The 18,127-nt window shown below is 41.5% G+C and overlaps 1 protein-coding gene across 9 annotated transcripts in view; it reads left to right on the top strand.

Annotated features, from left to right (window-relative positions):
* The window catches only part of TRPM3 (transient receptor potential cation channel subfamily M member 3), a 600,384-nt gene extending 584,156 nt beyond the window's left edge, over positions 1-16,228 (top strand). For all 9 annotated transcript variants that reach the window (XM_039544762.1, XM_039544757.1, XM_039544760.1 and 6 more), the window contains 4 exons: positions 5,917-6,067; positions 7,376-7,575; positions 8,329-8,461; positions 13,333-16,228. In XM_039544762.1, coding sequence (XP_039400696.1) covers positions 5,917-6,067; positions 7,376-7,575; positions 8,329-8,461; positions 13,333-14,779 — 1,931 coding nt within the window. In that variant the 3' untranslated portion in view covers positions 14,780-16,228. The remainder of the gene's footprint in view (positions 1-5,916; positions 6,068-7,375; positions 7,576-8,328; positions 8,462-13,332) is intronic.
* Positions 16,229-18,127: the final 1,899 nt, after the last annotated feature.

The raw sequence follows: 18,127 nt of genomic DNA, 5'->3' as shown, positions 1-18,127 counted from the left end.
AAGTAAAATACAAGAACGTGGTTTACTTGGTCCTGCCATATCTCAGGGTGCTGGACAATGTCCCTTCCAGCCCTACATTTCTATGATTCTGTATCAGAACAATACTATCTATTAATGCTAAAACAATCATTTAAAATAATGAGGTATTGTTGCAGTTCCCTGACAGTTTTTTTCCCCTAGTGGATAAAGCAAGGATGTGATAATCAGGACTCTCAGATTTTAGTGCTTTCTCTGTCTCTGAATCACTGTGCAGCCTTAGGCAAATCACTTGTCCTCTCTATGCTTCATTTTCTCCATTTGGTAAATCAGGATAATAAATACCTAGTTCACAAAGTTGTTTAGTGTTTAATTAATTAACGGTTATAAAGTGCTTTAAGATCCTTGATGGAAGGCTCTGTGGAAGTATTATTAAGATGGAAAAAGCACCTAGTTAGCCATAAAGATGAGGATATAAGTACATTTCAGATTTCTGGAGCATCCACAAGAAATTATTATTCATTACTTAATATTCAAATCTTTGTCTTCATCTTGAGAAATGTGACTATATGTACCCATTAAGCAGTTCCTTCTAACAACATATAACATACCTTGAATTGTAGAGACCTTATCCATTTTTAAATGAAAAGCTTTTATACAGAAATTGGTTTTGCTACTAAGTAGTACCCTTCCCTCTTTTGGGACAGCAGATGGGGGAGGAGATTTGCAACTGTCCTTTCATAAGCCCTCAGCCAAATGCACATTAAAAATTAGCAATGCCCATGTCATGTCTAGTGTAATTATATTAGAGAAATAGACCTTGGAGTAAAGATAGCCCTAGGCCTAAATTCTGCAGATGCTTTAGGCCTGAAACACTCAGAGATGTGGGTTACAGCTGTTTGCTCTCATGTGATGAGCTGGCCAGGAAAGAGGAAGGGCTGGGGAGAGAAGAGGAAAGGCTTATTCAGGAAGCTGCAGAAGTGAACATGGAAAGGGAAAATAAGCATAGGAGGGGATTATGAAAGAAGAAACAAAGGATGCAAAAAATAACTGTTTCTACAGATGTCAGGTTCTAGTGTCCTAAAATTTAGTGAAGTTGCACATGTGTAACTGAAATTAGAGCTGGGCCCTGAAGAGCCAAATAGTTAAAAGCATAGCTCTGAGATCTATGCTCAATGTCCTACTTTCATTTAATTGGTACCTAGGTATCCAACTAGTCATGTGTATGTGCAGTCCCCTGGTGTACACATGCAGTTGAAGTAAAAGGCCTTGAATCCGCAAAACACTTAACATGCTTAAGTACTATGCTGAATCAGGGGCCACAGCGTGCACAAATGTAAGCACACAGTCTGAAGCAAACATTGCAACTCTGTTTTGAAAATACAGCGAGGAGTCCTAGTGGCACCTTAGGGCAGGTCTACACTAAGGGCGGGGGTCGAACTAGGGTACGCAAGTTCAGCTACGTGAATAGCGTAGCTGAACTCGAAGTACCTTAGTTCGAACTACTTTCCCGTCCAGACGCTGCGGGATCGAAGTCCGCGGCTCCAAGGTCAACTCCACCACCGCCGTTTGCAGTGGTGGAGTACTGGAGTCGACCGGAGCGCGCGGGGAGTTCGAACTCACCGCGTCGACCCGGCAGGTAAGTGTAGACTAGCCCTTAGAGACTAACACATTTATTTAGGAATAAGGTTTTGTGGGCTAAAAGCCTCATTGTTTTTGCTGATATAGACTAACACGGCTACCACTCTGAACCCTGTTTTGAAAATGTTTGTCATCGTGATCTAATTCTGCCTTAAATGATACAAAATAAATGCATTTATCAAAATCTATTTTTAAATGGCCGAATAGAACTTTGATGTTTTCTTATGCCAGCATTAGCATGTATATTTATTGTCTAAAGAGAATGCTAATTGTGTTAATATTATTTTAATATAATCTCTTTTAAACACAGTTATGCAGTGTAGAACAACTAGTCACAGATTACTCTGTGTTTCACAGCATGAGAGACGTCTGTGGTACTGGAATCATTCCACCTGTGCCTCCACGCTTCTCACTATCCCTAGGGTGTGTTTTTGTAGCATATGCTCACACTGGACCTGCACTTCTCATTGTGTTGCTGCAGATATCGCTGTCACATAGATTGGCCATTTCAGACCACAAATTGAAGCACAGAGTGTTATGCTTGCTATTTGTAAGTATGTGATTACAGACTTCTCAAGGAGCTCAGATTTTGTGGTACATTCCACCTTTCAAGTGAAACACCCTCTGTTCCACAGCAACACTAAAGCAGGTGATGGTCTATGCATCAGAGACAAGAAAAATGACCTTTGGCTTAGGGGAGGCTGCACTGGACTGGAAGCTAGGAGACCATGAGTTCTAAGGTTATCTCTTGCACTACCTGCTGTTCATATTTCTGTGCACTTCATAGCCATTATTATGAGCATGTCCTCAGACCTCTCCCTTAGCCTACCTAAGAGGGAGACAAGTATCATTCTCCCCATCTCACAAATAAGTTAACTGCGATTTGGACAAGATCACACCCAGTAGAACTAGAAATAAAACCCAGGTCTATATGTCGATAGATCCAAGGCTGAACTATGCTGCCTTTCAGAATGAACATACCAAATGTATGTACTTGGCTAACCTGTCTTCAACCACTAAACCATGCTTCTCTCCCAGGGGCAAGAACAGAATCAATTAATTCTGATCCCTCACCATCCTACTGTTGTCTAGCAAATAGTTGTGTAACCTACTGACAGTGTGTCACTTTGCCCCCAAAGCAGGCCCACATGGAGGCTGATACATCTTGTTCAAGTGGTAGAGGGCCGTGCTGGTGATCTGAAGGGTCAGGGTTCATTGGGCAGGATTCTTATGGTTGCATATAGTAGAATTTCTGTTTTTCTTGTTTTCTTTTTAAACAACTGCGTCTATTTAGGAAGCAATAAAAATAACCCTTAAACAACAATAGTTTAAAACATTGTAAACAGTCAATTCTGGTGTAATGTGCAACAAAACACAGATGTTCCATATTTGGGTCATTTGTCACACAATTTAATTGTTTCAGGCAGATCTGAAGGCTGAGAGGTATGCTTGATTATAGCAGGTTAGCTGCCGGTAGAGTGCCACACAAAATTAATATTGAGTTGTCACTTAAAGGCAGCTGACTCCAACACAACAGGCATAGGCAGGAAGCCTTTGGAAACCAGTATGGGGAAAACCAAACACCCATGTATGTGTAATTCCTGTGGCATGAAAGGGGTTGGAGAGCTGTTGTCATGCTAAGTCTAATTGTCCATCGTACTGTATGGCATAAACTGACAGGGCTGCATTAATGGCATTCTAAATCCTCTGAGAGAGGTCTTTATTAAAGGAGGCTGGAGAAATCCTCTTTGTCTAGATATTTAAAGCTGGATTTTTTTAGTTGAAAATCTTTTTTTTAAATTAGAAAAATAGGATAAATGTAGCCAGAGTTTAGGCTAAGCTTTTGATTTCCCTGATGTATGGTACGAAATGCGCTTTTGAGAAATTTCTGTCAGTGTGATAGAGAGAGATTATTCTTCCTCCGCAGCTATTCCTCAGCATCCTTCATGTGCTATATCAACTGATTATATGTGTTTATTCTGTTACTGATCTGGAGTCTTTATAGGGCCAAGTTATGAATTAGGCTTTGTATCCTGCTGGACTATCGTAGCTTGAAATCAATGCATGGACATAAATCAATGCTCCCCCCCCCCCCATCAGAATTTTAAAAGCACTTTATTTCCTGATCCTGATAAGTGCTGAGTGCCCTCAACCTCCCTTGAATCGAGGCTGAGACCAATCAGCACTTCACAAAAAATCCTCCACAAGTCTCAAGGCAGAGCCCTTGATGCCTACATGAAACTACAGTTTGAAAAGCTAAAGGAAACATTAAATAAGCAGCTAATTGAAAAGATCTGTAAATAGCATGTTGTTTGAAGAATTATTCTCTTTGAATTCATCCAAGAGAGAGAGGGTTTTTTTTCCCCTCCTGTATGTGAGGAAGACTAATAATGATCATTAGCATATGAACATGCCCACAAGCACAGCACAGCATTTACAGAAGGATGTTATTGGTGTATGGGGTATTGCTTGTTCTGGCAATGTAATGCCTTTTCTGTGGGTGGTGGTTGTATATTTTACCCTGGGATAGTAAGTCAAACATTCACCTCTCCCATACACTGCATCAAGTACAGTTTTGATAGTATAACATCTTCACATACTGCCCAAACAAAACAAGGTCTCAGGGCTACTTGATACCACATGACTAACACCACAGTATCATCCACAATTGATTCCAGTGGGCTTTGGATCAGGCCCAGAGTAAACATTCTGAAAAGAAATAATACTAGATTTATACATCACAGATTTGTTAATATTTTTTTTGGGGGGGGGGGGGATTTTCAGAAGCACTCGGTGTTTGCCTAACTCTGCTCCCACTGAAGTCAGTGGTAAAACTCCATTGACTTCACTAGGAGCAATGTTAGGCCAATGCGGAGTACTTTTGAAAAATCCCACCTTAATGGAGGGAATGATGGAAGGTTATTGATAATGTCCATTGTGTCTTTGAAGGGGTATATGTAAGCCACTTCTTCAGTGGTTTCCTTGAAGAACCCAAAAAGATGCTTACTCAGGATGAATCTTAAGGTATACGAAAGTTACATGCCAGCATGAAACGGGTCAGGCAACAGGGTGGCAACAGGCCACCACATGTTACCAGGTTCACCACTTTTAAGTTGCTCAAGGAACCAAAAACAAGGAAGGAGCTCTGACACTACATGCCTTTTCCCTGACAGCTAAGGCACCTTTTAAAACATGGCTGCCAAAGCCAACCTCGGTAGGTAGACAGCAGGCATGTCATGTAAATAAGGAACCTGCTCTTCACAAAAGGCTACTCAGCATTTCATTTCTCTTGCTGCTGATCTTCAAAAAGCAACCTTACCAAATACTACAGTATTAAATGGATCAAAATAATGTGGCTGCTATCATATTTTAGACACTTATTTTTTGACATTGTCATCATTAAAAGCTAATCTGAATAAGGTAGAGTGCTGCAATGGGTTAGACAGACTACATAGATGGCTTGAGACCAAAAGGCCAACCAGAATTATGAACTGAACTCACACTTATAAATGGGAGTCTCTGGCCAAAGCATTATCAGAGAACTTAAAAAGTAATATTTTATCCCTCCTCCCACTACTTCCAAAAAATGAGTACAGAGTATATGTGAATCTAAATCGTTCAAAAAATAAACAGGAAGCAGCTCCACTGCCTCCACGTTTCTATACATGGTGCAATAAATACTTGATTGTTTCCTGCATTATTCTAGGCAGGCAGCCAAAAGTCCTTTATAGCAGAGAGTCATTACTAACATTTTCCATGGTGGTTCTTAGATTCTTGTGTACTGCAATGGCTAAGTAATTTCATATATTACCTTTGTGTTATTGATTTGCAGTCCTGTCTATCAATTTGCAAAAGCCTAAATATTTACTCCCAATAGAAAATAAATGTTAGCTCATAGGAATAAGCATTTTGTTCAGTTCACATGAAAACCTCTAATTACCACCAGTACATAGCACTATTTCAGAAGCAGCTTGACAGGTCAGTGAGGGACAGGCAGCTGCAACTAAAATCACTCAAACCATATAGACTTCCTGAAATTTCTCAGGGAAAATCTTGATGCTGCTAACAGAAGAGCATTCAATATCAAGAGCAGTAGCTTGTATAATCTGTAGTGAATTTGACAAGTGTTTGATCACAGCATGAGGCAAGTGCATAATCAAACCTCTTGGGGAAGCATCATCCCACTGTGCTTTGGAAGATTTTTGTGTGTGTGTGTTGGGGGGGAACCTTCTTCATAAATATTTAAATGCTTTTGTAGGTTTCATTCTCATTTGTTTGTTTTATACTGTTTCTTCCCAGCTCCCTGCGGCCAGAATGAAACCAGAGAGGATGGCAAAATAATCCAGCTGCCCCCCTGCAAGACAGGAGCATGGATCGTTCCCGCCATCATGGCATGCTACCTCTTGGTTGCAAATATCCTTCTGGTGAACCTCCTCATTGCTGTTTTTAAGTGAGTGGCACAATGATGCATGTGGATGCAGGGTGTTATGATTGTAACATTTCCCTGGGACCCCTGGGTTGTGAGGCACTCGCCACCACCTGAAAGAAAACCTGCTTTTCACCTTTCTGGTGACCAGTCCCTAATCACAGACCTTAAGAACATAATTTTAAGTACGATATATACACCCAACTCCTTATACAACATCCATGCATACGTTTTGCAATGGTTATGATGACCAGTGTGATACAGGCTTTAATTAGAGACCTTATATGACATGCTTTTGATGAACCCATGGGATCCCTTTATTACATCCAAAGTTCCTTGGGTCACTGTGATGATTTGGCCAGCATGGAGGCCTTTGCAGACTGCTGTGCTGTAGACTGGGGTTTGGAATCAGTTTCAGGGGAGATTTATTATATGTGGGAGTGACAGAATAGATTGTCTCCAGGCAGGGCTGGATTTAGGGGCAGGCGACTCAGGTGACTGCCTTGGGATGTCAGGCTTAGGGGACGCCGGACTTGGGATGCTGTTTTTGTTGTTAGCAACGAAAGAGAAAACAGAATGTCTGAAGTAAAATGTTTCAGGTATTAATGTTAGTACATTTCAGTTATTCTTAAAATTAAAAAGTTTCTATAAGCTTAGAGGAAACAATGTTTTTTATTGGCTTATATATGACATGAATAAAATACAGTTTTATAGATCCTAGCATGCAAATTTATCCTCTGACATGACAGGGATAAATCATGCATGCAAATAGTGCATCAAAATCATGAAATGGGCTACAAATGCAACAAAACATAAGGTATTCAAAATTGTAACAAATGGGGGGGGGCACTGAAGACGCTCCTCACCTTGGGCGCCATTTGGTGTAGGTCCACCCTGTCTCCAGGGTATGTGGTGGCTGTATAGTTCTTCAGAATTTGTGGTATCCAAACTACAGAGATCCATTCGGACAGAGAGCAAGGAAGTTCTGCGTTCTAATCTCACCTGTGGCATATGTTCACTTAATCCTTCATTGCCTCATTATCCACATTTTATGTATGGATCAAATAACACCCACCTCATGAGCCTGACTGCTTGTGAAGTGTTAAGTATTGATATTCTGTCATTCAAAACCAGCATATTGTTGGAATTACTGGTACAAGCATTGTGCTTTCTTGAGGAGATAACAGTTAATCTTGTCCTGTTTTTTATGACGGCCTTTGACACTTTGTGAAATCTGTCTAACTGGGTACAGTATTATTATGTGGGGAAATACCCAAGGATGGTTTCAATCTCATTTTATTTTCCTTTCCCCCCTCCCCTCTTTTCTTTTAGCAACACATTTTTTGAAGTCAAATCTATATCCAACCAAGTGTGGAAATTTCAGAGGTATCAATTAATCATGACATTTCATGAAAGGCCAGTCCTACCACCTCCTCTGATTGTTTTCAGCCACATGACTATGATTTTTCAACACCTCTGCTGCAGATGGCGGAAACATGAAAGTGACCAAGATGAGAGAGACTATGGACTAAGTAAGGTTCAACAAGCTCACACCTGTAGATAAAAAGCATGACTTTCAAATTCATTTGGTGGTCCTTAGAGTTTGGAGGGCATGTAAACTGAACTCAGCTCTACAATAACCTTTTCAGTGAGAAACTACATACGCACACAAACACTAACTGAAATTAATCATTTAATTATATCTCCCACCCTTAGAGAAAACCAATAGAATGTGTTAAATTTTCCCCTCTCCCTTACCACTGCTCAATAGACAAACATACCCTTCTTCCTTCCACTTGACAACAGGGAACCCTGAGACTTAAAAGTTTTGAAAACAGCACCTGACCCAGAAGAGATGCTAAGAATTTAAGTAAAATTAAGGACCTTTGTTTGGGAGATGTTAGAAATAGGAGAACTTGCCCAAACTTTTCCCAAATAAAAAATGGTTCAAATTTGGCTAAGGTCCAGGCCTTATTTCCTTGTTTTAACTAGTTCATTAAACCGTAATAATGATTTTGTAAAAAAGATAGGACTACATTTTCAAAGTGACATTCATCCAACTGCTAAAATTCACAACAATAGTTTTGTATGCACAATATTTATCTGCCTGACTGCTGGCTAAGTGCGCTCATTTAGTAGCTGATTCTCATATAAGTGTATGATGTAGCAGCCTTGGGGACTGCTTTTGAAAGTTTCACCAACAGTCTACAATAATAAAAATCAGGATTTTGTTTCTTATAAATTTGTGCTTTGTCAGTGTTACATTCCTCCTGTCATTCCCACAGAACTGTTCATAACTGAAGATGAACTAAAAAAAGTGCATGATTTTGAGGAGCAGTGCATAGAAGAATATTTTAGAGAAAAGGATGATAGATTCAATTCTTCCAATGATGAAAGAATCCGCGTCACTTCTGAAAGGTGATTTTTGGTTTGGTTTGGTTCATTCTGTATCAGGAGTGGGCAAACTACGGACTGTGGGCCACAGCCATCCCACCAGCCGATTTAATCCGACCCTTGAGCTCCCACTGGGGAGCGGGGTTGGCAAATGCTCCACACGGTTACTGGAAGCAGCGGCATGTCCCCCTCCAGCTCTTATGCATAGGGGTAGCGAGGGGGCTCCACACACTTCCTCCAACCCAAGCGCCACCCCTGCAGTTCCTATTGGCCGGCTGAAGGGCAGCGTGCAGAGCTGGAGGGCGGGACATGCTGCTGCTTCCGGAGCTGCTTGAGGTAAGCGCCACCCGGAGCCTGCACCTCTGACCTCCTCACGGGCCCCACCCTCCTCCACCGCTGCCCTGATCCCCTTCCTGCCCGCTGAACCACTTGGCCCCAGCCCAGAGCACCCTCCTGCACCCCAAACTCCTCATCCCCAGCCCCACCCCAGAGCCTGCACCTCCAGCCAAAGCCCTCACCTCCCCACCATGCCTGAAGCCCCCTCCCACACTCTGGACCCCTCCCACACTCCTGCACCCCAACCCCAATTTTGTGAGCATTCATGGCCCGCCATACAATTTCCATACCCAGATGTGGCCCTCAGGCCAAAAAGTTTGCCCACCCATGTTCTATATAGTATGTATCTTTAAATGTGTTCCTGTTACCATTGCTACTCTTTCTTCCTCTCCTTGCTAAGGGAACTGCTTGAGGCCACTTTTTAAATTATTCTTCACAAACTGCAGCTGGTTGGAAAATGTTCAAATTTTTTTACTACAAATTTTCGTCTGGATTTTGAAACTATGAAACATTTAACCAGCTCAGCTAGAAAATAACAAATCCATGCATTCTTCTTATAGCCGAGTTTTTTAAATCATAGCCCTGAAACACAAGTGGTCAGAATATAACCTGGAGGTCCAATGTGGCTATTACGTTCTTTAAGGCAACCTGTAACTTTAGCACTGAGGCGTAGCCCATTTAGAGTGGTCAAGAGAACTGGATGTCTGGACCTGTGCAGTGGAATGGGAGTTTTGCCATTTACTTCAATGGGATCAGAATTTCACCCATAGAGTTTATGGACTCACTCTCTGTGTATTAAAGATGAAGGCAACTGCAATCAATTCCATTTTATGTAAATTCTGTGCAGCCTCAGGTGCCTGGCAAATTCCCAACATAGTTCTCTGATCTCTCTCTTCTCTCTCTGTTTAAATGGGTGTTTATGTAGTCCTAATAACCACTGTATCTGAGCAATTTAGTTAAGTTTGAGCTCCCCGTCACAGATCATGTCTATTGACTCAAGGCATTGTTCTCAATAAATATTTCAGGCCAACATCCAGTCAGTCTATTCATAACTAATTCATATGAGCCAATGAAAACTCTAATTCCTTTTGGTTAAGCTTTTCTTAAAGAGACAAAGAGAGTAATGGTTGTGAATTCATTTCAAGAAGAAACTCTCTTCCACTTATGCTGCATCCTCACAGCACTACATCTGATGCAACCAGGTTAAAAAAGTGCTTTCTACCAGCATAGAAACATATTTTAGTTTTATTTCAGCTTTGAAAGTAAGTCCAGCTAAGAAAAGGAGTAGCATATCGTATATCCCCTTAACCATCTGCATTCCTGGCTGAGAACTGTATTCTCAAACAACACACTTTTACGAAAGTACATTAAAGAGGGAGGATAGTCCAGTGATTAGGGACTAACACAAAACATAGAAGACCCAGGTTTCATCTCAGCTCTGCCACAGACTTTCTTTTGTGACTTTTTCGCAAGTCACTTAGCTTTTCTGTGCCTCAATTCCCTATCTGTAAAATGGACATGACAGTAATTTTCTTCCTCACAGGGGTGTTGTGAGGATAAATACATTAAAGATTTGAGGTGCCTAGATACTTATTGTAATATCTTAAATAAAAGACATTTTTGAACAAGAACCACAGATCTGCCCCAGTCCATTCCCAGCTATATTGAACACGGGGAAAGTTTGGATCTGGACCCAGATTCTATCCAATTGTTCTGACCCAGAAACATAAATCTAATCCCTCTACTCTTTCCCCAAACTGAGGAATGTTCAAAACTCGCTCCAGATCCAAGCTACATAATTCAGGGCCATCTCAACAGAAATCGTTAATAAGTGGCAGGACACTGAAGCTGTATGTTCTTACATACCCTCTCACTTTTCTATCACAGTACCTACTCATTATTCTATAGCAGAATACATAGAGCATTACATCCATTAAAAACTTAAATTATAGGCCAGGTTGTCAAGTCCACTAAATCTACTTTGTGTGCCATAAAGTGGCCGTGAATCAGCCAGAGAGGCCTGTGGAAAATTCTTCCTGAGTTAGGGAACTCTCTCCCAGCAGGAAGCAGAAAGAAGGCAGCTCTACCACCTCCTGAATAAGCCACTTCTCCCTCTCCCACCCCTAGCGTGAGGGGGACGGGGGCATATGAGTAGCACAGCAGAACTCCGCTATGCCCAGTCCTACAGTAGTGTAAAATCCCTACAGGACTGTATGCTAGTGGTGTAAGTTAGATCTGCTGTTCTGACTTGCACATAGGCCAGATGGCTCAGATCAGGCCCCTGACAGCCTCCCCAGTCAGACTCTGTTGAGCATCATTGCTCACATGTGCTGTACACCTCATTCAGGACTGATGCCTTTGCTTCTTAACATTTTGGGTTTACACAGTCTGTTCTGTGGCCTAGCTTGAGAAAGGACAATAGTTACATGCCATAGGTGCAGGCAGGCTAGTTATGGGGAATGAATGAATGAATTTCCTCAACAATGCTCTAAGAGGAGATGCGCCCCACCCCCTGGGGGGAGCAGAGGAACATTTGGGGAAGTGAGCAGCAGCACCAGGTGGCTTGAGCCAGTGACTCCAGGCAGTTAGCTGAATAGAAAGCAGAAATCTGGGGGGAGGGCATGTGCTCCCCCGCCACACGCATTGTCTCTGACTGTAGCATCCAAAGGCTCCAATCAAGATTGGGACCAGAATGTATTAACTGGTGCACAAATATGTATTCAGACATGGTCCCTACTGTTATGCATCAGCATACACACACAGGAATCATACAAAAACATAAATACCCTTGCCGGAAGGCTGCAACTTAACGCTACTTTATTTCCTAGAATTCAGAACAATAACACACAAGAACCTAAACAATCAGAGAGAAAAACACCAGGCTACTCCCTAAAACAAAGAGGCACAACTCACCCCGCCTTACCATACACTGGCTATCTACAAACTGACTTTAATTGCATGCTTCATTCCATAGCCCTCCATTAAAATCAATGGCAAAATTCCCCTGGACCTCAATGGGATCACCACTTGTTCAGTACCTTCTGTATCCCTAAATTTCAAAGTTAGATATGTCATCATAGAACAGTTATTTTAAAGGTTGAACGTGTGCTAGTGCATTCAGTCATTGGCTAAGAAGTATATAAAACTTGCATTTTAAAACCAGAACTTTTTATTAAATTGTTAAATTATATGGCAAAATTCTCCTGGATTCCAATAGGAATTGGTAGTTTGAATATTCTCTATTATGAGATTATATCTTGTGCTTGAAGTGGGTTAGGCGTTTTGCTCCAAACATTTTTGTTTCCTTTGACTACAAGGGGTGGTTTAGTGGTCAAAAAACAACTTGGGAAGAGTGATGTTCCTCCAAACCACAGCTTCAAATCTCAGCACTGTTTATTTAGCCATTTGTCTTTCCAAGTCTGATACATATAGTACTGAACAGTTTACTGTGTGTTGCTCTTTCAGACAAGACTTCTGAAACTAAAATGTTGCCCACTCTGCATGCCCATTAAACTGGGGTGCAATCCAGACCCCATTTATGCAGTGTTTTCCACCTCTAATTTCTATGGATCCACAGATGCCGACTCCGTGGGTGCTCCAGGGATGGAGCACCCACGGGGAAAAATTAGTGGGTGCTCGGCACCCACTGGCAGCCAATGCCTCACCTCCTTCTCTCCAGTTCCCCAACATGCCGCGTCCCCGCTCCTCCGCTACCCTCCCAACGCTTCCCACTGCTCTGCCACCTAACATCTGTTTGGCAGCCCTTAGGACTTTCCGGGAGGGAGGGAGAGGAGTGGGGACATGGTGCACTCAGGGGAGGAGGTGGGGCAGGGGCGGGGACTTGGGGAAGGGGGTAGAATGGGGAGGGGAAAAGAGTGGGGAAGGGGGGGTCAAGCACCCACCAGACAGAGGGGAAGTCAGCACCTATGTATCGGTCTATTGTACTGAATCTACGAAAGTATTTAAAGGTAACTGATAAAACAGTCATTTTATCTCATCAGCTAAAAATAAACTGCAAAGCAATTAGACTAGATCCTTAGACCTGTATAAATTCTACTTAGCAAAAACCCAAGTAGGGTCAGGGGCAAAAGTGGGTTGTATTCCACTTTCACACACACAGCCTTAATCTTGGAGCCAGCCATAACCCAGGTTGGCCTGTGGTACAATTTATAGCAACTTCATCGCTGCCCCTAACTTTTGCCCATCCGCAACAGCACCCAAAGCAGCAGTTCTGGCAGCTGGGGATTGCCAGAGCAGAGCACCACCTCATTCCTCCTGCCATCACTCTACATCAAGGCCTACAAGTGGGTAGCATAGAACTGGTTATTCTGGTTCTACACCACTACTGCAGTTTGCTATAAAAGGGGAATCATGTTGGCCACTTAATCCATCCTTAACTGTGCTTTTCAGCAGATGGGGTGGTATAAAAATTAGAATAGAACAGAGGATTTGACCTGGACTTTTTAAGCCCTATTCATTCCCATACATTGTTGGCAGGTTAATAAATAGACCTCAATAATCACTCCTCTGAATATAACCCATGCATTCTTCTTTTGAAGGGTAGAGAACATGGCCATGCGCCTGGAGGAGGTGAACGAACGAGAACATTGTATGAAGGCTTCACTTCAGACTGTAGATGTCAGGCTTGCTCAGCTGGAGGATGTGATAGGACGAATGGCTGCAGCCTTAGACAAGCTGACTGGTATAGAGAGAGGGGAAACTACTAAGATACGCTCTAGAACCTCCTCAGACTGCACAGATGCAGCCTACATTGTGAGACAGAGCAGCTTCAATAGCCAGGAAGGGAACACTTACAAGCTTCAAGAGAGTATAGATCCTGCAGGAGAGGAGTCAATGTCCCCAACCTCTCCTACCGTCACACCCCGTCTGCGAAGCCACTCTTTCTATGCAGTGAATATGAAGGACAAATGTGGGTTAGAAAGGTTGGAAAATATTTTTAAAGAAAAGTCTGTGAGCCTGCATCGAGCGAGTAGCTCGCACTCTGTATCAAAAGAAGCAAAAATACCGTTAGCCCCTACAAGCACTTTGTCAATTGCCCCAGACTCCAGAAGGCCTTCGTCTTGCATAGATATTTATGTTTCTGCCATGGATGAGTTGCATTCTGGTATAGAACCTCTCGACAGTTCAATTAATATACTTGGTACCGGAGACCCATCTCTGCAGGCTCAAATAGCCTCTTCTGTTCTAGCAAACAGTGTGTATATTAGCAGTACTCCCAGTGACAGAATTTCTGGCAGGAGCATTGATTGTGAGGAAACCTCTACAATGGAAACACGAGTGTTTTCTTCAGACTATTCACATAGTACAGATAGCCAAAACCTCTGGGATTCAGACCCTCCTTTGTATCAGACCTTAGAGCGATCTAAAAGCAGTCGCTATCTTGCTACTACCCCATTTATTCTGGAGGAAACCCCAATCGTGAAGTCTCATAGTTTTATGTTCTCTCCTTCTCGGAGCTATTTCAGCAGCCTTGGGGTGCCAGTCAAAACAGCAGAGTACACAAGTATTACAGACTGCATAGACACCAGATGTGTCAGCGCTCCCCAGAATATTGCAGAAAGATCCAGTTTTCCCGGAAATCATGGAGACAAAGTGGAGGACTTGGGATGCTGCCACCCGGAGAGAGAAGCAGAGCTAAGCCACCCAAGCTCTGATAATGAGGATATTGAGGCCAAAGACAAAAAGGGGGCTTCCTTATCTCCTCAAGAGAGCAGCACAGCAAGAACACTGTCCAACAACATACCGCTTCCAAAAATAGAGAGGGCCAACAGTTACTCAGCAGATGAGTCCAGCATGTTGTATGCACACACAAGGAAAAGCTATTCTATCAGTGATAAACTTGACAGGCAGCGTAACACAACGGGCCCACGAAATCCATTCCAGAGGAGTAAGTCATCCAGGCCGGAGAGTAGAGGAGACAACTTGTCTATGAGAAGACTGTCTAGAACAGGCGCTTTCCCTAGCTTTGAAAGCAAGCACAGCTAGACATGCATAACAGGAGGTCTAAGAGTCATCTGCTCTCCAGTCCATTTTCCTTAGCAGAATAAAATAACCTCACACCGTGATATGTCAACTAACGTCAGAGTCTGTCACTGGTCAGGTTAGCACTTTGTTAATCTCATTGTTGCACACTGAGTTACTGGATCCTGACCAAGTTGATATTTGCACTTAAGGAAAGAGGGAGGGAGGAAAGCTTTATAAACACTTAAATTAAAAAAAAGAAAGGAAAAGAAAAAAACCATCCTCACAAAGCCTTGAGTAGGTTCAGAAATCTGCCTTTTACTAGAAGACATCCTAGGATTTCTGGTAATTATTCATGAGTTTCTAGGACACAGGGCTAAATTGGCAAAAAGAAAAGCATACAAATGAGACACTCTAAACTGATTTCTTTTTACATCAGTTCCATCATTGCAATGACTGAGGAAAAGCATCATTGTAGTCTATAGAAACAAGCTGTAAGCAAATCCTAAAGCTCCTCCACTGCTGCAACTAATCATTGTAAAGATAAACAAGGCAACAATCATATAGTTCACCTGTCTCTTTTTGTATTGAATTCTAGTGCCACAAAGTGTTTATATTTTCAAGATGGGAAAGGAAAAAGAACTGCCTTTTGTATTGCAATGTAAATGAAGGAAGACTTTATGTAAAAAAAAAAAAAAGAAAAAAAAATTGTCAGGTGGTTTCCTGTACTAAACAGGCATTGTGGTACAGTTGAGCCAAGCTCAGGATGAATGTAATTAAGTGGAATAGTATATATTTATTTTTTTACCACATTTGTCATCAATATATTGTCTCAATAAATTAAATGATGTCATGGAACAGTAAGAATAATGGGCTGAGATGCTCAAAGCAGATCAGGAGTGATATTTTCACTGTTCTTTGCAAAATTTCCATTTCTTGCATTAATTGTTTTCTGCCCTCCCAAATTGCTACCATGTTTTTCTTACTATTCTACTGTCAAGCTGCTGATTTTTCACATCATTCACCCAACACAAGCATTAACATTTTACTTATTGAGACAGTTGTATCTGAACACTCAAAACATACCATACAAAGTTCATCAAGCAGTCTGATTTCAGATTACCATTGTTTAATGGAAAATGGCAAAGTATCTCAAAACAATAAAAAAGATTTTAGAGGTAAGCTAAAGCACCAAAGTGAAAGCCGTTATGTGTTAACAACAAAAGTCATTAGTTGCAAGTATGCTTCCATTAAAGAGCAAGATAGAACAAACCACAACATGCATTTTAATAAAAATTCTGCCCTCAATTGTGTGTATGGGACCCCAAATGAAGTCAGCAGTGATACGTCCTATGCATCTGAGTGCAAAACCTTGTTCATGATGTTAATAAGGTGTTTCATACCCTTATGATAGCCATCTCTTGGTCATATAATGGAGCCTTAAAAATAGTAATTTTATCACAATTTCACATCATTTTAAACCATTTGTTTAAAAAATAAAACAGCCTCTAAAAAAAACTACCGTATTTTAATTTTATAGTTAAAATATAGGTTTTGGGCCTATATCCCAGAGCCTTTTAAATCCCAGCTCTGGGCTGCCCGGGAGCCCAGAGCCTTTTAAATCCCAGCTGGCGCGGGAGTCAGAGGGCTCTGGGCTGCCTTTTAAATCCCAGCAGTCAGAGGGCTCTGGGCTGCAAATCCCAGCCACCGCCGGGAGTCAGAGGGGTCTGGGCTGCCCGCTGCAGCGGGGAGCCCAGAGCCTTTTAAATCCCAGCCGCCCGCTGTTTATACCCGGCGTATAAGACGACCCCCGATTTTTGGTTTTTTTTTTTAAATATAGAAAGTCATCTTATACGCCGGAATATACGGTATCATACGTGTGGATTCGGGTCCTTTAACATGGGTGGGATTTTCAGAGTTACCTATAGGGCATGCCCATTAATTTTAGTGGGAGTTGGCCATGAAAATCAAGAGGCATCTTTGAAAGTCTCAGCCTAATTTATCGCTAGGCATTCATCCCAGGGGTGCATCTAAGTGATAGGCAGCAAAGCCCAACCTCAAATATCTGACTCGCGAGAAGAGGCAATGAGAGTGGGGAAAAATGGTGAGCAATGACTCACTTTTTGGAAAGTTGGTGAAATAAACAAATGCAACATGTTGACTTTAAAACACAAAATGTATTATTTGTTAGTGCACTAATTATTTTCTTTTTGTACTTTGTTAAATCAGTCCTTCTGCGAGCTAGGCTCAGCTTGATCCACATACTGTGTTTACTTGATTGCCTTGAGGTCCATGTACTGCTTTTCTGTCATGTGTCACTGATCAAGGGTACAATTTCTGACCTGTCACTCAGTGAATTACAAAGTGTGCTTGTGATGGGCTGATTGTTAAACAATAGCTTTCCCAGGACAATGCCATTTTTGTTTAACAGTCTGCTTCAAATGTGCCAAGTTTTGTATCAGTTTGTTCCTAAGGTTTCTCTAAATTAGCCTTTTTCTTTATTGCTTTTTTAATTTAAAGATGTTTTCTGAAACTATTCAGAGACTTTTCCACCTTCATCAATATGATTAGCATGTACAAGAAGAATTAATTTGAGACACCCCCCATCACTTTATTAGTTCAAAGTGTGGAGATCCCCTCTGGGTGATTCATTATTAGTTTGTTGGGGTAAAGGGGTTTCCCAATCCAGGAGCTGTAAAATAATTAGAATACAGCACTTTATTGACCTGGAGCATAAACTCCAGATGTGGTGAACCAGGACACTTTAGTTACCTCTTTTAATTGCCATTATATATAAATTCCACTATAAAAAAGTCTAATTCCATAATGTCAAAACTGTTCCTGAATGTTTCCCATTTACCTAAAATAAGGTTTCTATAGCATGTATTATGATGGCTGGGAGAGTATTTTATTTATCTTCACTTGTTAACATCAGTGGGATGAGGATTCTGCCCCCCTCTCAACGATGAATGGTTCAGGTTGTTATAACTTCTTTAGCGAAGATAAAAAAATAACTCAACCTTCATCATCTTATAACTACAGCTTGTGCCATATGATATATTATGTATTGAATGATATCTTATTAAATATATATATATATAGCCCATGTATAATCCAGTATGGTTTTGACATGTGATCATATAGTGAATGTTACAGGGCAGCTTTAACAATACATTATAAAGTCATACTTTTAAATCTGTAACATTCAATAAAATAGCACATGTTGCATTGAACATTAAATTCCACTATCCAAGTTGTTAGCATACATATGGATTACGCATTTGTGGTCACAATCTGTAACTGCTGTATGTTTCACATGTCCTTCTGTACAGCGCCACTGTAAATGTTTGTATGAGCTGATGTATAAGTCTC

This window comes from Mauremys reevesii, linkage group 6 (assembly GCF_016161935.1).
Source record: "Mauremys reevesii isolate NIE-2019 linkage group 6, ASM1616193v1, whole genome shotgun sequence".
NCBI classification, from domain to species: Eukaryota; Metazoa; Chordata; order Testudines; family Geoemydidae; genus Mauremys; species Mauremys reevesii.
This window is presented reverse-complemented; position numbering and strand designations above follow the sequence as displayed.